Consider the following 22,505-nt stretch of genomic DNA (forward strand, 5'->3'; position numbering starts at 1 on the left):
GAAAAATGGTGTATATTCTGTGACTGAAAATCAATCACGAGCAATTTTGTATCCATGGTGATTCAATAAAGTAATTATAAAAATAAAAAAGAGATGATCTTACTCATTTGTGCTATAGAGAGAAACCAAATCAGAGAATGAAGCTATTGAATGATGGTTATGAGCACACAACCAGAATTATAAAGCAGAGGGGAATGCATGGAAGAAAGAGGCAGAGAAGAGACATAAGGTCCTAGAAGGAGGGTCCTGGTACTTTGGTGGTGGTTGAGGGGTGGTAGGTAACCCTGTACAACAAAACCTCAACAATGATCACTACTGTAACTGGATTAGACATGTACACCCCAAAATGCCATGACAAAACTTTTTCATATATTTTACCTGTATTTATCAGCTATCTGGCAATAGGGGAAGTTGTGAGGGGTCACTTAAGTACATTGGATGATGTTCTTAACCTTTAGATACAACAATAATAAGATATCAGTGCACGAACCTTCCAATAAAAAGATAAACAAGACAGTTTAAATCTGTCTTAATTATGAGATTCTTTCCACACTAAATACAGACTGTGTCATACACATCCCTTCATTGAAGGAACAGCTTGCAGGTTCTTTCATATCTTCTATCAATGCCTCTGTGAGAGTTTGAAAGGTTTACTGCATGTGTTACACAACTGCACTCCTTTCACTGAAATACCATGCATTGTGGCTTGCAGTCAACTCTGTTAAAAAATAATTTATTTCTATAAATACCAAGAGTTTGCAAGTGTTTTACCTCCAAAATTGGTTCAAGAGGTGAATAATCCAGGAATCACTACCCAGACAAAAGTCAAGAATCAGGACCATCTTCTCATATGCATAATGATAGCGAGCTATAAGATGAGAAACCATAAGTGAAGGGTATCTGATGCCCCGTGTGTGGGACTCTGTGCTGAAAACCCCATTTCAAGAAGCCCAGGGTTAGTCCTGAGCACTGCATAGATACCCAAAATCACCAGGAGTACCTAGAACACAAAATTATGGGGCGGAAAGAAGTCTCCAAAAGGGAAAAAAAAACCACACAAATCTCAAATTGAATATAGACATTTGTTCTAGAACATGAAAACACCATGTGAAGGGGTATTTGCACCCTTAAATTTATGCCAGCACTATTCACAACAGCTGAAATGTGGCATCAATGTAAGTGTCCATCTGAAGAGTACTGGATAAAGGAGCTGTGACAGAGAAACTCAGTGGGGGCATTGGGGTCCCAGATGAATGGTGGATTTGTGCCATGTGGAATACAGTTTAGGAAGTTCTGGTGATTATGTAAACACATAATCCAGGAAATGTAATCCTGGAACATTTTGCTCATATCTAGAAAATAAATAACTCATGCAGACACACTGACAGAAGAAAATAAACCCACCAAAAACAAACCAAAAATTGTGTATGGGAGCCTGAGAGAGAGTATAGCAAGGGAAAGGTGCTTAACTTCTGCTTGGCCAACCTTGGTTTGACCTCTAGAAGCTCATATGATACCCTGACCACAAATCCAGGGTTAAATCCAGAAGATATGGGGCCCCAAACCAGTCCCAAACATTAATGGCAAGATTCAGTGACAAGAATGGTGGCTGGGCATATTGGAGGGACATCGAGGGATGTGAGCATTGAGTCTTTTAGACATATAGAGGTGTGAAGCTATAATTTTGTAACTCGCTGATGTTATGTGTAAATTGCAAAACAATTAAGAAAGAAATAATTAATTAAAATTTTAATTTGTTTGCTACAGTGAGAGTACAGAAAGTAGGACCCTCTCTTGCACAGTGCTGACCAGGGTTGGATCCCCAACACCCATTATGGCTGCACCCCGCCCCTCACCCCCACCGTGATACCTGGGCTCATAGCCAGAAGTAAGTCCTGAGCACCGCCAGGTATGCTCCAGAAACAAGACACAAATGAAAAACAGATCTGAGCCCAAAGAAATAGGTCAGTGGGCTAACACATACTTAGAACGCTGGAGACCTTCAGTCATTCCCTGGTATCTAACAGTCCCCTAAACACCGACAAGACAACAGATAAAAAGTTGTTAAAAATTAATTCTTTTCTTTCGTAATTGATTTGCAATTTACATACATCAATGAGTTACAGGATTACAGTTTCACAACTCTATATGTCTAGAGGACTCACTGCTCACACCCCTTTATAGGTCCCTCTGATGTCCCTCCCATATGCCCTGTTTCCCTTCAGCCACCATTCTTGTCACTGAATCTAGACATTAATGTTTGGGGCTGGTTTGGAACCTTATCTTCTGAATTTAACCCTGGATTTGTGGTCAAGGGATCATATGAGCTTCTAGAGGTCAAACCAAGGTTGGCCATGAGGAAGTTAAGCACCTAAACCCTCGGTACTCTCTCTCTCAGTCACACACACACACACACACACACACACACACACACAATTTTTGGTTTGTTTTGGTGGTTTTATTTTCTTCTGTCAATGTGGCTGTGTGATTTATTCACTTTCCAGATATGAGCAAAATGTCCCAGGATTACATTTCCTGGATTATGCTATTTACACAATCACCAGAATTTCCTAAACTGTATTTCACATAGCACAATCCCACGAGAATACATGAACTGAAGCAAGACCAAAACAATAGCCAGTCTCTGGGAACGACCTTGCTGGAGGAGCAAGGAGGCTGGGGGCTCTGCCCTGGATTGGTAAAGATGAACATGCAGCTTGTCTTGGACATTTTGTTTAGGTCCAGTGAGAGAATTAAAGGCTATATCTGCAATTGTGATGCCTTGCCAAGAAATTTTATAGAAGAGACAAGATAAAACTTCACTTCTGAGTGTTCGAATCAGTCCCACTTCACCAACTTCAACTAGTCCTCCTGGTCCAATGTGGGTTTGACCCACATTTTTTTTTTTATAAAAAATGTTTTTAATAAAAAAACAAAAAAGTTCTGAGGTCAAACCCACATTCCATAAAAGCAAACATTTTAGTGTCAAGTTTGTGGCATTTTGTGATCCTTGTCTGGCTGCAGACATTTATTTCTTTATGGATTTACCTATTCAAGAGGCTTCCCTGAAACAGAATCATGTCATCTGTGGCTCCAGAATTACTTTATTAAGGGTAATATGTGAGGCTCTCGTACTGTGGTGTGAGTCTCTCCTGATGTTTGTGACAGTCTCTTGTGGTTGGATAGACACTCTGCTCTGTTCTATAGCTGTTGGGCTGTCCCTTTTAGATGTCAGGGTGTCTGTTGCCAACAGCAGGAAGGGTCTTTGTCTAAGATCCTATTTGCTCTGAGTTTATCTCAGAGTGAGTGTAAGATCAAGTGACCTCTGTGTCAAATGCTAGATGAATTACATAGGGGTTTTAATTTTTTTTTGCATTCTTGCCATTATTCCTTATATGCCTCCCATCCCCTTTTCATAACAGCTATCCTGGTGGTTGAGAAGTATTCAAGACTTGGGACTTTAGGTAACCACAGGAGTGGGTGTGGGAAGGAATCTAGAGACATGAATGATGGGAGCATACACTGGTGATGGGCATTATATGATTGAAACTCAAAGATGAACAACTTTGTTAACAATTCTATATCTGATATCTTATTAACAACTCTATATCTGTTGGTGATTCCATTTAAAAAAGGTTCTCAAAAGGCAATAAAATAAAATAAAATTTGGGAGTTGTGGACAGAGTATAAAGAGGTAAAAGAAATTGTTTCTTGACTTTTAGAAACATCAATGGAAATGCAACAAAAACATCAAATTAAAATTTAAAAATGAGTGGGGTGAAGAAAAAAATAAAAAAATTTAAAAATAAGTGTATTTGTTAATTTTATAAAATATGTAGGGTTATACTATGAATATATTTTATAAGTGATTAAGAAAATTCTAAAGGAATTAATTTCTTTGAATATACCAAGTTTGATTTAAAAAGGGTCCACCCAAGCTCCAGATGGCTAGTTAGAACCATAAGTTCATGGACATCCACTGATTTAGTCTGTAGCTTCTCTCTAACTACATAGAGACACAAGAGAGCTTTAGTAAAGAGATGTTTACTGTTGTGCTCAGTGTGGTACTTAATATTCAAAATAAAACAGGGTTTTTATTCTGCAGTCACCACAATAACTTTTGTGTGTTTTTAAATGTGCTTTTTAAAATCAACTATTGAGACATTTTTACTGAGTTCCCCCCTTTAGATCACTCAACACAGTCAATTCCAGTGGAAAGAAATGAATGAGCAAAAGAAGTAGAACCCTATCAGGGACAGTTGGCTAAGTCAGGCTTTATTTTTGGGATTTATTCATAAGGAAAATTGGACTCTCTAGAGTTCTGAGATGCAGATTCCTTGAAGAATGAAGTACAAAGTCAGGATCCACTCCTGATGCCTCATCTGGGCTCAGCCTTTAGAACGATGGGTTTCTCAGGTTGAAGAACTGCTTGATTTGATAACTTCATAGGAATCTACAAGAGGAAAGTAATTTCAATTGAACTAGTGAAGGAAGCAAGGCCATCAACAAAAGCCAAACAGAGAAATCATGTGGAGGTAGATTATGTTTCAGAAATTTTGAAAATTATATTCAACATTGTTGACAATTAACTGTATATTTTAGAACATATGTCAAGGTAGGAGGAAAAAGCATGAACCTATTTATCATTCAAACAAATATCTATTCTGCATCCATTTTGTTAGTCTGCAGGGAAAAGCTCATATGTAATGTTTTTTTGTTTTTTGTTTTTTGTTTTTTTTTTTGAAGAGGATTACACCTACCATGCTCAGAAATCACTCCTGACAGTTCTCTGGATCAACTCCAGGTTGGCAGTGTGCAAGGAAAATGCTGTGTTATTACTTTGGCCCCTCTAGTGTTATTTTTTAAATGGAATTTCAAAGAAAAAGTAGTTAAACTTTAAGCCAGAATTCAAGGAAATGTGGCAGTTTTGGGTTTTTGGGGTTTTAGGTATTTGGGGTTCTAGACATCTAACCTAGACCCTGGTGATATCTAACATGCTCTCTGCAATGACTCTTAATCTGGGACTACAATGGCAAAGCACTGAGAAAGGTCAAGTAGTCTGGGGGGAATGTTAATCTAGAAGGTCATGGTTTAGTCAAATGATGGAAAATGCTCCTTGAAATAAGTCTGTTCTTGTGCCCTACCACTTCCTGAGGTGCAGATGAAGTTACATATTGAACTCCAAAGTTCTTGATGCTACTCATATCCCTTTCATGCTTGCCACTTCTTTAGTCTATTGGGAGAGTGAATGACTGTCACCATTTAATCTCAGTTGCCAGAAGAGAAGAAAATTAGACCAGAGGGTGAGAAGCACCAGTTTATGGTTAGTTGGGAACTTACCAAGCTATTATTAGATAGGCTAGAGAGAAGTTTTCTCTCAGGCCCAAAATCCCTGTTTCTACTTAGCTGCAGGACTTCCCCAAGGCTGCCTTTGGGGAGGATGAAGAGCCCACCTCTGCTATCCTCTGAAAAAACCAGAAATTCTATTTAAGAGGGAGAGGGGCCAAAGCGGTGGCACAAGCGGTAGCCTAGGACGGTCGGTGGTTCGATTCCCCAGCGTCCCATATGGTTCCCCAAGCCAGGAGTGATTTATGAGCGCATATCCAAGAGTAACCCCTGAGCGTCACCGGGTGTGACCCAAATTCCCCTCCCCCCCCAAAAGGGAGAGATGCTTGATTCAAGGTTAAAGGACTGTGGGTAGCCAAGTATCCACTAAATAACCAGAATTCAAAGGATCTCTTCAAGTTGAGTTTTTATAAAATCATATTTGAGCATTACAAATGGCCTAAAAGGTCCTGAATTCTCAACTGGCTACAAAGGGGATTCTAGTTGATAGAAGAAGTTATTAAAGGATGAATGATAATATGTACATATACATATACAAAAAACACCTTTCAATACAACACCACTGAGGCAGAAAATTGACTGACTGACCTGGGTTTCTTCACAAGGTTTGAAGGTAAAATTCTGCAATATTTTGACGAGAGCAAGTTTCAAGTTCATGAGAGCAAACCTCATGCCAATGCAGTTTCGGGGACCAGCTCCAAAGGGCATGTAGACATAAGGATTTATGCTGTTCTTGTTTGCACCACTGAACCTTGATGCAAAACACAATAAAAATGTTAGATAAATATATTAAACCACATAGTGAGATTCTTACTGAAATTCTCTAATCAGTCGGACCCAGGATACTTTTGAGGGTTAGTCACTAAAATTAATAGTAAATGTGTGTGACTGTATGTAGAAATACATAATAAAAAAGACACATTAGCACTAAATGGTTTATATATTTCTGTTCAGGAAATGAAAAGTTTAGTACATATTCTTTATGATAACATTCCACCATGTAAATTTTCATCTAAAAAACTGAAATCCATATGCACAGAAAACTGTTCATTAGGACATACAGCACATATTTAAAAGCTCTGTCTTGGAATAGGATAATCAATCATCATGTCTTTCTTTGTTCTAGTCTAAGGTTGGCAGTAATTCATTAAAAATTATGAAAAAGCATAGACAGGAGCAAATTTTGAGCAGATATATGTTGGGGGTTACACTCTGAGACAAATGTCAATGTGCAGATTGAATTTGAACAAAGTGATTGCCCTGGTTAAATGGGAACACTAATTTTACCTTTCAGGACAGAAATCTTCAGGTTTTGTCCACAGTTCTGGGTCTTTATGAAGAACAAGGATGGGAATAACGACTACTGTGCCTTTGGGGATAAGCAATCCATTGATCTCTACATCTTTTTTACAGACCCTGTCAAGTCTGCCAGTAGCTGGATATAATCTAAGAGATTCAGTCACCACCATGTCAAGGTATTCCATTTGCATCAGGGCATCATAGGTGGGCTGTGCCTGGAAGAAAGAAGCAGATTTAGAGAATAAAAATTTGGGATTAATTTTTAACTCCATTTGTGTAATATTGTGAAATTTTAGATGGTTCCACTCACCTCATTAGGGAAAGTGGAATCAATCTCCTGCTGCAGTTTTAGCTGGACATTTGGGTGAGTGGCCAATAAATATATAGTGAATGAAAGAGAATTTGTAGTGGTCTCATAACCAGCTAAACCAAAGTTTACCATTTGGGCCACAACCTCCTGGTCAGTCAGTGCTAAAATGAAAGGGAGTGAATGTGAAATTCAGTTGACTAGTAGAAGGCATTCCAGCTATGATGCTATTTCCAAATGCAGCTCAGAGTCGAACTAGGAGGAATTTGCCTTTCTGGTGTCAGCCTTCAAATCAGAAAAGGGCAAAAATGGCCTGGATCCAATTTTCCAATGGTCAATCCTGTTCTCATCTCTGAGGACAGGTTGTGCTAGAATGCATCTAATAATTATATGGGTATGAGGGATAGGACAACAGGATAGAATAGGACAACCATAATGCACTGGCCTTGCACAAATCCAACCAGAGTTTAAGCTCTGATAGCCAAGATGTTTTCTCCATCATTGCCAGGAGTGATCCTTGAGGACTGCCACTCATGAACAAGAACCAAAAAGAATACAATCTATTTTTATTGTTAAATTATCTTTATTTAAATATCATGAATAGAAATATGATTGTAGTTGTTTGATTACAGTGCAAGATTCCCACCACTAATTTCCCAGATCTATCTCCTCCCCACCCCACCCACACCTGTACTCAAGAGAGGCTTTCTACTTCCCTCATTCATTCACATTGTTATAATAGTTCTCAGTGTAGTTATTTCTATAACTGCTCTCATCACTCTTTGTGGTGAGCTTTATGAAGTGAGCTGGAAGTTCCAGACCTCCTCTCATTATCTCTGAGGATTGTTGCAAAAATGACTTAAAATCCATAGATGAGTGAGACTATTCTGCGTCTCTCTCTCCCTCTTACTTATTTTATTCAGCATAATAGATTCCATGTACATCCATGTATAGAAAAATTTCATGACTTCATCTCTCCTGATGGCTGCATAGTATTCCATTGTGTATATGTACCACAGATTCTTTAGCCACTCATCTGTTGAAGGGCATTTTGATAGAATACAATCTATTTTTGTACTTCCCATTTAATTTTACTGTGAGTCTAAAACTGCTCTAAAAACCTAAAGCCTCTTTAAACACACACACCAAAAATAAAGATGATATTGGAACCTTCCTAAAAGTAATGTGGAGTATAAAAAATAGCCCTGCTCTGCCACTAAGTTCCAGAGACAACAATGGCTACTGATTCCTGGGTAGTCAAGTCCAGGCTGATCCCTCTGTGGCACTCTCAGAAGGGTAGGAAGAAGATTCCACATTTCTGCATAAACTACAGCAATTCAGCACTACCCCCAACCTCAGCCAAAATAAATGGTCCAGTTGATGTCTAAATCTTATCAAACTGCCAACCTGCCTAATTTGCTTTAGATTTATGTATCTTGGACCACAAGGCTGCTTGCAGCCATGACACCTCAGTATCTTCATGATACTGAGAAATTTCATGATAACCTAGTATCAGCCCAGGAATATTACAAGAAATTTGAAATTATATAATAATCTACCCACCTTAGTATGCCTAATCAGTAACACAGAAGAATCAACTAGCACCAAACCACAGCCCAGTAAATCCTTAGATACTAATGTAATAACACCATGGAGAGATAAAACAATCATTTCAAATTGACCTATTTGGTCTACGATTTAATCATTCCAGTGTCTTTGTGTTGAAACAGCCATACAAAGTAAATTTGTCTGTGCTTGCATGGAGAAAGGCTATGGTGGTGGGTGACTAGAACAATGATAAAGGAATGGTCGCATAGGTGAATTGACTGGTGTTTGAACATTTAATACCTAAAATGACTAATATGAACAACTTGATTAATCCTGATGTTATAATAAAACTGTGGAGAAAAGAACAATAAACCACTGGCATAACTTAGAAAAAACAATAACCTTATTTAACCAAGTGAAAAATGAAAGTGTGTATGTCACAATAAATCTCACAGATACTCAAAGATCTTCAGAAATTACATTGAAATTTTTCCTACAAATTGAAAGAACCCTGAAGAAGAAAAAAAAAAGGACCACAGAGCCACTATATATCTGATCATTTCTGGGTGTGACTAAAATTTAACTAATTAATTAATTAAAGAAAGAAAGAAAAATCCCAAAGAGTCTACCATAAAACCATCTAGGAAATATAGACTTATATAGTAAAGTGTCAAGAGTGTAATATCCCACAGAAAAGTACATTGTCACACCATTGATAGGAATTTCTATATTTCTAAAAGGAGGATGGACAGAAGGTCCACTAAAACACCATATTCTTAGTGCAGATTGCTGTTTCAAATACTCCCAAGAAATATTTTACCAGAAGGCCAACTGGAAAACCTCTGCCCCCTGTATGAATAAATTCCTTAGAAATATTTTTGAAATTCGTGTTATTGTACTGACATTATGCTTCCTTCGCTACTAACATCTAATTGGCCATTTCCCTTCTCTGTGTGTATTACAGGCAAATACAGCCTTGATGAAATTTCACTTTACCAGAAAAATTTCAACAGCAAATTAGACACTTAGAAACAGTTTGATAGGTTACTTGGGTCTAGAGCAATTGTACAGAAAGTAGGGCATTGCTTCTTCTTCTTCTTCTTCTTCTTCTTCTTCTTCTTCTTCTTCTTCTTCTTCTTCTTCTTCTTCTTCTTCTTTTTTTTTTTTTTGGTTTTTGGTTTTTGGTTTTTGGGTCACACCCACTCAAGGGTTACTCCTGGCTCTATGCTCAGAAATCGCAGAAATCACCCCTGGCAGGCACAGAGGACCATATGGGATGCCAGGATTTGAACCACCTTCTGCATGGAAGGCAAACCTTTTTTTACCTAGCCTTACCTCCATGCTATCTCTTTGGCCCCTCCTTGCATGCTTCTGACCCTGATTCAAACTCTGGCATCTCATTTGGTTTACTGAGCACTTCCAGGAGTAATTCCTGAGAGTAGAGTCAGGAGTAAATCCTGAGCACCATGGGATGTGGTCCCAAAGCAAAATGAAAAGAAATAAACCAACTATGAGGTACCATCTCGTGCCACAGAGATTGGCACACATCACAAATAATGAGAACAAGCAGTACTGGCGGAAATGTGGAGAGAAAGGAACTCTTATTTACTGCTGGTGGGAATGCCGTCCAGTACAATCTTTAGGAAAGCGATATGGAGATTCCTCCAAAACCTGGAAATTGAGCTCCCATACGATCCAGTTATACCACTTCTAGGGATATACCCTAGGAACACAAAAATACATTACAAAAATTCCTTCCTCACACCTATATTCATTGCAGCACTATTTACAATAGCCAGATTATGGAAACTACCAAGATGCCCTGCAACAAATGAATGGTAAAGAAACGATGGTACATATACACAATAGAATATTATGCAGCCTCCAGGAGAGATGAAGTCATGAAATTTTCCTATACATGGATTTACACGGAATCTATTATGCTGAATAAATTAAGTCAGAGGGAGAGAGATAGATGCAGAATAGTCTCACTTATCTATGGGTTTTAAGAAAAGTAAAGTACATTTTTGCAAGAATTTTCAGAGACAAAGAGAGGAGGAGTGAGAAACTGTAAGTGTTGCCTGTGCATGTTTTTCCACTGTCCTATCTCCTGAACCTCTTGAGAGTGGGCCGAAAAGGGCCTAGAAAAATAGCTCTCCCAGAGGCTCATCTAAGGGTCGGGATGCCAAGGAACTGTGTCCGACCATGAAAACTGGCTATCTGCAGTATTCTGCAGAAAGGCAAGTCCCCTGTTTGTGATGTCAGGTTGGGAATATCTATGCCCACCCAGTGGTTCCCAACTGTGAGAAACCGTAAGTGTTGCCTGTGCGTGTTTTTCCACTTCCTGTCTCCTGAACCTCTTGGGAGTGGGCCAAAAAGGGCCTAGAAAAATAGCTCTCTGAGGCTTATCCAAGGGCCGAATGCCAAGGAACTGTGTCCGACCATGAAAACTGGCTATCTGCAGTATGCAGAAACCGTAAGTGAGAAACCGTAAGTGTTGCCTGTGCGTGCTTTTCTACTGTCCTGTCTCCTGAAATTCTTGGGAGTAGGCCAAAAAGGGTCCAGAAAAATAGCTCTCCCAGAGGCTCCAGAAGAGCATGGCCACTCCGCTTTGCTTCGCAGCTGCACACTCTTTCTAACCAATGAATCCCACCACAATACGCAGAAAAAAATCACACTAGAAGCATAACAATGGGGAAACCTCGCAGGCAAACACCATGCACAGAGAATGAAGACGATAGTGTGGATGACCTAAAAAATTACAACCATCTGATTAACCTCTCAGATAAAGAGTTTAGAATAGAAATATGGAAGATGTTTGTAGAACTCAAAGAAAGCATAGATCAATCTGAACAGAACACAAAGACAGAAATCAGAAAACTCCAAACTGAAGTAACAGATCTGAAAAACATGGTAGCTCAACTGAAAACCTTCGTGAATGGCATTGCCAGCAGGGTAACAGCAGCTGAGGACAGAATCGGCGTGCTGAAAGATGAGATGCAGAAAAACTCAACACAGCAGAAGAAATTGGAAAAGAACCTTAAGACAAATGATCAGGCAATGGAAAAAGCACTCAAGGAATGTGAACAGATGAAAATAGAAGTCTTTGATAAACTCAACAGAAACAACATAAGAATCATTGGAGTCCCAGAGGCCCAGGTAGGACATCTCCAGGAAGAATCAACTGTCAAAGGCATCATCAAAGAGATACTCCCAGAGTTAAAGACTACATGCAATCAAATCCTGCATGCCCAAAGAGTACCAGCTAAAAGAGACCCAAAGAAAAACACCCCAAGACACATCCTCGTTACGATGACAAATCCCACAGATAGAGATAAAATACTGAAAGCAGCAAGATCAAAATAGGAAATTACATTCAAAGGAACATCCCTAAGACTTACAGCAGACAATCAGAAGAAACTCTCAAGGCCAGAAGACAGTGGTGGGATATTGTGACAAGACTGAATTAAATGGGTGCTTCACCAAGAATACTGCACCCAGCCCGACTCACATTCAAGTTTGAAGGAAAGATACATAGTTTCATGGATAAACAATAGCTCAGAAAATTCACAGTTGAAAAAGCAGCCTTAAAGGAAAAACTGAAAAGTCTACTTTAAGACAAGAGAGACCAACAAACACAGCAAACTTATCTACAAAGGTAACATTAAATCCTATGACAATCATCTCTCTCAATGTCAATAGACAAAATTCACCAACTAAAAGACACAGGGTGGCAAAATGGGTCAAAAAGATGAATCCAACCTTCTGCTGCCTACAAGAAACACACCTGTATAGTCAGAACAAAGATAGACTCAATATCAAAGGCTGGAGGAAAATCATCCAATCAAACAACACCCTTAAAAAGCTGGGGTGGCCATATTAATATCTGATGACACCAACTTTATACTCAGAAAAGTTGTAAGGGACAAAGATGGACACTATGTACTAATCAAGGGATATGTACAACAAGAAGACTATTAAACATAAATGCACTCAATGAGAGACCAGCCAACGAGAGACCAGCAAATTGTCTAAAACAATTACTGACAAATCTGAAAGAAGACATCAATAATAATACAATAATTGTGGGAGACCTCAACACTTGACAGGTCAACCAGACTGAAACCCAACAAAAACATATTAGTCCTGAAAAGAGTAATGGGAGAAAGAGGACTAGTATATATATATATATATATATATATATATATATATATATATATATATATATATATATATATATATATATATATACTATACACTCCATCCCAAAAAACCTGGATACACATTCTTCTCCAATGCACATGGGTCATTCTCCAGGATAGACTACATGCTGACACATAAAACATACTTTCATAAAATCAAGAGGATAGAAATCTTGCAGGCTACCTTCGCTGACCACAAGGCTCTGAAATTAGATGTGAACTACAAAGGCACACAGAAGAAAAACTTAAACAATTGGAAATTAAACTGCCTGCTACTGAACAACCAGTGGGTCTGAGATAAAATCAAAGAGTAAATCAAAACTTTCCTGGAAACAAATGTTAATGAAGACACAAACTGCCAGAATCTATGGGACCAACAAAAGTGGTCCTGAGAGGAAAATTTACAGCTTTGCAAGCACATATCAGGAAGGAAGAAGGGGCCTACCTGAATAGCTTAATGACACAGCTCATAGAATTAGAAAATGCTCAATAAAAGGAACCAAAAATAGGGAGACAGAAGGAAATAACAAAGCTGAAAGTAGAAATAAATGAAATAGAAACCCAAAAAACAATCTGAAAGATCAATGAAAGCAGAAGTTGGTTCTTTGAAAAAAATAAACAAGATTGATAGACCATTGGCAAAATTCACAAAGAAAGAGAGAGAGAAACCTGATAATCCGTATTAGAAATGAAAAGGGGGAGATCACGACAGATATTGCAGAGATCCAAAGGGTAATCAGAGACTACTTTGAGAAACTTTATGCTACTAAACATGAGAACTTAGAAGAAATGGATAAATTCTTGGACACATAACCTTCCACAGTTAAGTAGAGAGGATGTAGTATATCTAAACACCCCCATCACTATTGAGGAAATTGAAACTGTAATCAAACATCTGCCCAAAAAGAAAAACCCAGGCCCAGATGGATTTACTAATGAATTCTTTCAAACCTTTCAAGAGGAGCTACTACCAATCCTAGCCAGGTTCTCCCATGAAATTGAAAAAACGGGAATACTCCCAAACAGCTTTTATGAAGCCAACATTACCTTGTTACCAAAACCAGACAGATATGCTGCCAAAAAAGAAAATTACAGACCAATATCCCTGAGGAATGCAGATGCAAAGATTTTCAACTGAATCCTGGCAAATAGGATCCAATGCATCAAGAAGATCATACAATATGACCAAGTAGGTTTCATCCCAGGATGCAAGGATGGTTTAACATCCATAAATCTATCAACGTCATACACAACATCAACAACAAGAAAAATAAAAAATCACATGATCATATCAATAGACAAAGAGAAAGCATTTGATTAGGTCCAATACCCATTCTTGATAAAAACTCTCAGTAAGATGGGAATGAAAGGAACCTTTCTCAATCTAGTTAAAGCCATCTACTACAAGTCAATGGCAAATATTATCCTCAATGGAGAAAAACTAAAAGCCTTTTCTCTAAATTCTGGTACAAGACAAGACTGTCCGCTCTCACCACTTCTCTTCAAAATAGTACTGGAAGTGCTTGCTATAGCGATCAGGCAAGAAAAAGATATCAAGGAATCCAAATAGGAAAGAAAGAAATCAAGCTCTCACTGTTTGCAGATGACATGATACTCTACTTAGAAAACCCTAAAGATTCTACCAAAAAGCTTCTAGAAACAATAGACTCATATAGCAAGGTGGCAGGCTACAAAATTAACACACAGAAATGAATGGCCTTTTTATACACCGAAAATGATAGGGAAGAGATGGACGTCAAGAAGGCAACACCAATCACATTAGTGCCACACAAGGTCAAATATCTTGGAGTTAACTTGACCGAAGACGTGAAGGACCTATACAAAGAAAACTATAAAGCCCTACTCCAAGAAATAAGAGAGGACACACGGAAATGGAAACACTTACCCTGCTCATGGTTTGGCAGGATTAACATAATTAAAATGGCAATACTCCCCAAAGCATTGTACAGATTTAATGCAATCCCTCTAAAGATACTCATGACATTCTTCAAAGAAGTGGATCAAATACTTATGAAGTTCATCTGAAACAATAAACACCCTCGAATAGCTAAAGCACTCCTAAGAAAAAGGAAAATGGGAAGCATTACTTTCCACAACTTTAAACTGTACTACAAAACAATAGTTATCAAAACAGCATGGTATTGGAATAAAGACAAACCCTCAGATCAGTGGAATAGGCTTGAGTTCTCAGACAATGTTCCCCAGACATACAACCACCTAATCTTTGACAAAGGAGCAAGAAATCCTAAGTGGAGCAGGGAAAACCTCTTCAACAAGTGATGTTGGCAGAACTGGTTAGCCACTTGCAAAAAAGCGAACATAGACCCCCAGTTAACATCATGTACGAAGGTAAAATCCAAATGGGTTAAAGACCTTGATATCAGACCTGATACCATAAGGTATATAGAACAACACATAGGTAAAACACTCCATAACATTGAGACTAAAGGCATCTTCAAGGAGGAAACTGCACTTTCCAAACAAGTGGAAGCAGAGATAAACAGATGGGAATGCATTAAGCTGAGAAGCTTCTTCACCTCAAAAGAAATAGTGCCCAGGATACAAGAGTGACCCACCATGTGGGAGAAACTATTCACCCAACACCCATCAGATAAGGGGCTAATATCCAAAATATACAGGGCACTGACAGAACTTTACAAGAAAAAAAATCTAATCCCATCAAAAAATGGGGAGAAGAAATGAACACTTTGATAAAAAAGAAATACAAATGGCCAAAAGGCACATGAAAAATGCTCATCACTCATCAGGGAGATGCAAATCAAAACAATGGTCAGATACTATCTCACACCACAGAGATTGGCACACATCACAAAGAAGGAGAACAATCAGTGCTGGTGGGGATGTGGAAAGAAAGGAACTCTTATCCACTGCTGGTGGAATGCTGTCTAGTCCAACCTCTATGGAAAGCAATATGGAGATTCCTTCAAAAACTGAAAATTGAGCTCCCACTTGACCCAGCTATTCCACTCCTAGGGATATACCCTAGGAACACAAGAATACAATTCAAAAATTCCTTCCTCACACCTATATTTATTGCAGCACTATTCACAATCGCCAGACTCTGGACACAACCAAGATGCTCTTCAACGGACGAATGGCTAAAGTGGTACATATACACAATGAAATATTACGTAGCTGTCAGGAGAGATGAAGTCATCAAATTTTCCTATACATGGATGTACATGGAGTGTATCATGCTGAGTGAAATAAGTCAGAGGGAGATAGATAGATGCAGAATAGTCTCACTCATCTATGTGTTTTAAGAAAAATAAAACTCATTTTTCAACAATCCTTAGAGACAATAAGAGGAGGGACGGAACTTCCAGCTTACTTTATGAAGCTCACCACAAAGAGTGGTGAGTGCAGTTATAGAAATAACTACACTGAGAACTACCATAATCATGTAAATGGAAAGCCTGTCTAGAGTACAGGTGGGGGTGGGGTGGGATGGAGGGAGATTTGGGACAATGGTGGTGGGAATGTTGCACTGGTGAAGGGGGTTGTTCTTTACATGACTGAAACCTAATCACAATCATATTTGTAATCAAGATGTTTAAATAAAGAAAAAAATTAAAATAGTAAATAAAAAAAAAAAAGAAGAGGGCTGGAAGGTCCAGCTCATGATGAGTGCAGTTAGAGAAATAACTACATTGAGAACCATCATAACAATGTGAATGAATGAGGGAAGTAGAAAGCCTGTCTAGAATACAGGCAGTTGGGATGAGTAGGAGGGAGATTTGGGATATTGGTAATGGGAATGTTTCACTGGTGACGGGGGGTGTTCTTTACATGACTAAAATCCAACTATAATCATATTTGTAATCAAGGTGTTTAAATAAAGATAAATAAAAAAAGAAAAGAAAGTAACCAAAAGGCTCTATGAAACATTATAGAATAGAATATGATTTGCCCATAAAAAAGATAAAGTTACACAATGTTCTCTGATGTACATGTGTGGGGAGAAAGCTGGGAAATAAGGGGATTTCTGCAAGATAGCCTTGAATATAAAAGAGTCTGTTCAGAGACTTCTGTTTGCTGTTGTTATGAGTGCAGGATGTGCTAAGGAGGAAGTCATCCAGGTCAAACAACTTGTCGTTACAAACAACCTATAGTGCCATAAGCATTGCAACTGCTTACACACTTTCTGATTTAGTGACATCATGAGCATTGTAACCACTATCTTTGCATATCATCTGAATCAATGATACCATGTACCTTGTGAGTGCTCTCTTCACATACCATCTTGTTGCTGTAATGACTAAGCTGTATTACCCACATTCTGTTTTCCACCTAAAGTTTGCCTTATCCATACCTTTAATAAACAAAATCTATTGCTCTGACAATGCTTCCCTGCAAGTGGTCTGTGGCTCGCAGCCTTCCTTCCTTTTCCCGGGTCTGGCCTCAAAGGTTACTAGCTGGAAGAGACCTTTACCCATCCTTGCATTGGCCTCATTGGGCACCCCCCGCCAAAGCCGACATACATGCAACTGGAGAGTATGAAGCTAAATGAAGTTAATCAGAGGAAGAGGGACAGACACATAAGGATCTCTCACATAGAGGATTAAAGAACCATAGAGGGGACTATTAAGTGCCCAAAGGAAACGAAAACAAAGAACAGGAAACTGGCTTCCAGTGGGAGGCCTGTCACTCGAGGCTTGGTAAATATGGCATTGGTGGAGGGAAGTGGTCACTCTGGAGGAGAAAGGAAATCTGGAAAGGAATAAAAAGCCTGCCACAGGGGTTGCTGGTAGGGGGACAGGAAGGAAACCATATATTGACGGGGCAAAGCAGATATTGGTGAGTGAACTGAAATTTGGACATTGCACATCTTAAACTCAAACATGAGTCACACTCACTAGAAAATTCAAACTGGGTTCAGTGAAAATCGAGGTAATTTTGGTTTCCTTGGACTATTAAAAGAAGAATAAAGTCAGGGAGTTAATGAGTGACCAAGTCAATGATTTGGACATGAAGGAGTGAACAATGGGAAAGAAATCAAATCCTTACAATGAAACATCAGTTCACAGAGGTCAATCAAACAAGGGTACTATCAGGGCATAATTTTGCAGTCATCATGCATGGAGAGTTTCCCAAAAGTGAGAAAAGAGGCTGGAGCGAAAGTGTAGTGATAGGGCATTTGCCTTGCCTGGGACAGACCTGGGTTTGATCCCCAGCACCCCATATGGTCCCCCTAGACTTCCAGGAATGATTTCTCAGTGCTGAGCCCGGAGTAACCCTTGAGTATCACCTGCTGTGGACCAAAAACCAAACCAAATCTAACTAAACCAATATCAAAAAACAAACAAAAAGAAAATTTGAGAGAAAAAAATCTAAAGAGGACTGGAATATGTATAAAGATAGCCTCCAAGACTTCCCTTCACAGTTACCTATAAAATTATAAACGAAAAAACAATACAAGATGCAGCTGGAGAGCAAAAATTCTGATTCACTGGCTCAGGGAACACAAGTGCACACAAGTTCTCCAGAACAGCCCATGATGCTAAACAGGTGCTGCCTAACTTCAGGTAAGACTTGTTTGCTTCTGGCTCCTGCCCTTCAAGTTCACAGTAGAGTTGTGCCTGCCAGTTGCCAGGAAATCCCGAGTTTGTTTCTTTGAATGGGCAGCAATTCTCATTTGCATGAACCACACCTACCTCCTGCCTCCCTGTGGAGGGCCCTGGGCACATTTCTGATTACCTTTGTGAGCAGTGACTTTCTTGGAATTCTGGGAGTTGATCATCAGATGTTCAAGAAGATTCACATGGTGCTAGAAGCAAAAGGGATTTTTTTTCCTTTATTCTTCTTCTTTTTTAAAATTTAGTTGAGATTGTTCATAATGCACCCTCCCCAGATAAAGTTGTTCATAATTGAGTTACATTCATACAATGTATAACAACCTTTACCTTGAACATTTCCTGCCACCAATGTCCCCAGTTTCCTTCTCACCCTCCCTCATGCTCTCTTCCCTCCCATCTACCCTCCACTCCCTGCCTGGGAGATAGTTTATTCTGGTATTTATTCTGGGATAGGGATTTCTCTCTCTCTCTCTCTCTCTCTCTCTCTCTCTCTCTCTCTCTCTCTCTCTCTCTCTCTCTCTGTCTCTCTCTCTCTGTCTCTCTCTCTCTCTCTTCTTTTTGACACTGTGGTTTGTACAATTGTTAATGACTATGTGCCATGCATGTCATTTTATCCCCTTTCAGCACTCAGTTATTGTCCTGAGTGATCAACTATCATTTTTATAGTAGACCAGAAGGGAAAAAAATTGCTATAAGGTCACTTGCAAAGTTTAAACTAAGCAGAGAGAGCAAAATTTAATCTCTTCCCTAAAATATGGTCCCTTCAAATGCAGATGTTTGGCCTGTGATGAGTGAAAAAGAATTCTCAGCAAGAGTTCCAGGAAAATCCAATCATCACTGCATGTTCAGCTCTTCTTTGTGTTTTTATTTTTCCATTTTGGGCCACACTCTGGAGTGCTCAGTGCTTACTCTTGGTTCTGTTATCAGGAATCAATCAGGGCAGGTTCAGAGGCCTGTACATGGTACCAGGAATCAAACCTGCTTTGGTCTCTCCATCAGCTTCTAGGTCATTACTTGGCTGGGATTCATACAAAGTCTTTTGGCCTAAGAGTTTCCTGCTCCCTTTCCTGTCACCTCTGCCTGCTCAGAATGAAGCCTGGATTTCCTCCCCTTCCTTCCTCTGAGCAGTTCACCATCAGCTTTAGGGGATCATCTCCATGTACCCTTTCCTCTGAGAATTTCACCCATCCTTGGTACCATCAATGGGGTGGACAGTCATCCCACCCTCTGCAGATATGCTCATGCTGCATTTGGTCCTCCGGAAGGCCAACAAGGGGAATGGATCTGCAGCCTCCAGAGCCAGAGAAAACTGCCCATAGCAGAGGGTGATTGTCTGAAATGAATCTAGAAACTCTTCCCAGGCAGGCCTGAGACTTCCATGGACAGTGGAGAAAATTAGAGTCTTTGTCACATAGATTGCTCAATGGGCTGAGCACTGCATTATGTTCAGGCCTGGGATCTATCTCCAGCAACACATCCTCTCAGCATCCCCAGAAGCTGATTCCCAAGAACCTATTTAAAATAGCCTCTGAGCATGTCTTGGTGGGAAATCAAAGAGGGAAAGAGATAGATGGATAAAATTGAAACAGACTTTTATTGCCCATCTAACATTTGGAGTAATTATAATACTCAGAAAGTTATTGTAAACAGTTAATTTACCCTTAACCACTTTATTTCCAAGGAAAAGTGTTAGGTTTTTGAATTAATAATATTTATGAAGTGACATACAAATTGTCATGACTAATATTACATTTTCATATAGTCTCTAACACCTAATCTACTCCCTGTTTCTTTTCTTCATTATACCCAAATGATAGGACTCCCCTACTCTGAATACTCACAGTCTCTACCTACCTGTGAACATGCAGAGAACTGAACCTATCACAGGTACTCAGATTATGGAGAGAGTAAAGAGCCTCATGCACCCACCAGCAGGTCTTACCTTCCCACGATCTTTGAGATGATAGTCTTTTAGCCTTTGAACGAAGTTTTTGAAAAATGCAGTGACACTTCTTGAAAAGATAGAGATACTCAATAGTTCGTATAGTGGTATTAGGAATGGGAAGAGTGCTGTAGATAAAAGTATAAGGATATGGTAAGTACAATGAAAACAAAGTTTACCAGAAACAACAATCACGTTCTCTACAAATAAGATGAACAAAGTTGCTTAGACTACAAAAACAAATAAACAACAACAAAAACCTGAAAATGAGTTCTCAACCAAGAGAAAGTCCCTGGAATCCTTATCATCACTTGCAAGTCAGTGTCTGAGCCAGGTATCTTTCCATATCTTTGCAGTAACTTAAGAAACAGAATAGAAGTCTTGTATGTCTGAGTTTTTGTCTATTGGCTGTCTAGTTTACAGTTGACCACAGTCTGTTCCTTTCATGAGCCATCAAGACAGAATCAAGACACAATTGTGTGTATCTGTGTGTGTCCTCCAAATGCAATGTTATAAAATCAGTAATCAATAACATAAAATTTCATGATACTCACAAATCATGCAAAGTTAATAATACTCTCACCAAAAAAGGAAACAAAAAAAGAGGATAATGAGGAATGATTTGGGGCTAAATAAAAAGAAGACAGATCATACAAAAAAAGTGGAAAAATGTAGTAAAAGCTGTGCTTACAGAGAATTTTATTATGTTTTATGATGTTCACTGTCAAATCAGTAACCTTGTTTTATACTTTAGTTCTATAAAATATAGGAGAAAATGATGACGAACAAGCCAAGGAAGAAAATGAGAAAGGTGGAGCCAGAAGAAATATATGAACAGAAGCTGACAAAATTGAAAGAAAGAGAGGGGCAGAGAGAGAACAATGAAATAGATTTAAAAATGTGGAGAGAAATATCAATGGTACATGAACAATTAATCTTTGACAAAGAAGAAAGATATGAAGTGGAACAAGGATAGGACCTTCAAAGAGTCATTTGGGAAAAACTGTTCAGCCATGTGCAAAATATGAACTTAAACTTATTTCAACTTATACACAAAAAGATGGATTTAAAACTCAATATCACCTGATCTATTAGGAAAACAAGCAGAACTCTCAATGACATTGAAACTAGAGGCATCTTTAACTACTCAACATCATTGGACAGACACAAAGAACAGGGAGGGCATTTGCCTTGCATTAGGCCAACCCATATTTTCCCTTTGCAACCCATATGGTTCCCAGAGCTTGTCTGGAGTTAGTTCTAAGTGTAGAGTAGAAGTAAAACCTGAGCACTGCTGGGGGTGGCCCCAAATCCAAAACAAACAAACAAATAAAAAGCAACTAACACACAGAAAACCAAATAAGGCTACATTAAATTTAAAGGCTTCTGCATTTCAAAGGTGGTCAGAATAGTAGTCCAACCCCTCGCCCACTAAAATAATACTGGACATACTTATGAGAAACAGGAATGGATCAAGCAAATCAAATTTCAAGATATTCTGAGTATTTTTCACAAAAGGATCATTGGGGTTGTTGAAGGAATCCACATTTATTCCAAATGAGGTGCTAGCAATCACATCTATGCTGTAGGCTCCAAATATTCTACATAGAGAAAGAAAAATGGAGAAGTTGGAAAATTAATTAAATGAGCACCTCTGCACTTCTGAATCCAACACAGGCAGCAAGAAGTGTATGTAAATGCACATGTCCAGGTAGGATAGGTGAAGGGTCACAGCCGGAATCACATGCAGGATCATCACACAGACTCAGGAGGTGCTCATCAGGTGAGAATGAAGGGCTTGGCTGCTCTACTAGGGATTAAAGGACCCAAGGACAAGTCCAACCAGCCTCTATCAGTCAAAAGATGGAGACCCTCAATCAGTGAACTTCAGCAGTGTGTTTTGAGTGTAGCCAACAAGGGGTAGGCAGCAAAGCCCTGAATTGGAGATCAGGGCATCAGGAATCATTCAATTAGAAGTCCATCCCAAGGAAGTCACTAGGCAGTGTGCACCTGCTCTCCTCCCACAGTTGAGGGTCAGAGCAGGCTCCCTCAGCACATCACCAAGCAGCTTTAAGTCCCTTGAAGCCAGACTCCTACTTACTCTTTCAAGGTCACCATCATGCCCTTATCTGACTCTTTCTTTCAGATTCTTCACCAAAACATCTCATAGTGGGCAATGATGGGGAACATCTACACACAGACACAGTAGCAGCCGAATTAGAGCTAGAGACTCAACCATTGTT

At 39.1% G+C, this 22,505-nt stretch overlaps 1 protein-coding gene across 1 annotated transcript; it reads right to left on the reverse strand.

Annotated features, from left to right (window-relative positions):
* Window positions 1-4,268: 4,268 nt before the first annotated feature.
* LOC126030485 (cytochrome P450 3A12-like) lies at window positions 4,269-18,507 on the reverse strand. The gene is made up of 5 exons (XM_049788700.1): window positions 18,442-18,507; window positions 6,956-7,116; window positions 6,634-6,860; window positions 5,935-6,097; window positions 4,269-4,453 (listed from the first exon to the last, which is right to left on the reverse strand). The coding sequence occupies exons 1-5, from the start codon at window positions 18,482-18,484 to the stop codon at window positions 4,379-4,381; spliced, it is 669 nt and encodes a 222-aa protein (XP_049644657.1). The 5' UTR covers window positions 18,485-18,507; the 3' UTR covers window positions 4,269-4,378.
* Window positions 18,508-22,505: the final 3,998 nt, after the last annotated feature.

Source organism: Suncus etruscus, chromosome 15 (assembly GCF_024139225.1).
Source record: "Suncus etruscus isolate mSunEtr1 chromosome 15, mSunEtr1.pri.cur, whole genome shotgun sequence".
NCBI lineage: Eukaryota > Metazoa > Chordata > Mammalia > Eulipotyphla > Soricidae > Suncus > Suncus etruscus.

Excerpts from the sequence above, each read along its gene's own strand:
- LOC126030485 (XM_049788700.1), bottom strand. The coding sequence starts at position 18,484 with ATGATCAACTCCCAGAATTCCAAGAAAGTCACTGCTCACAAAG. Across the intron at positions 6,861-6,955 it reads ATTCCACTTTCCCTAATGAG|GCACAGCCCACCTATGATGC; the intron begins GTGAGTGGAACC and ends TCTTTCTTCCAG. Across the intron at positions 6,098-6,633 it reads GAAGATTTCTGTCCTGAAAG|GTTCAGTGGTGCAAACAAGA; the intron begins GTAAAATTAGTG and ends TTTTGCATCAAG.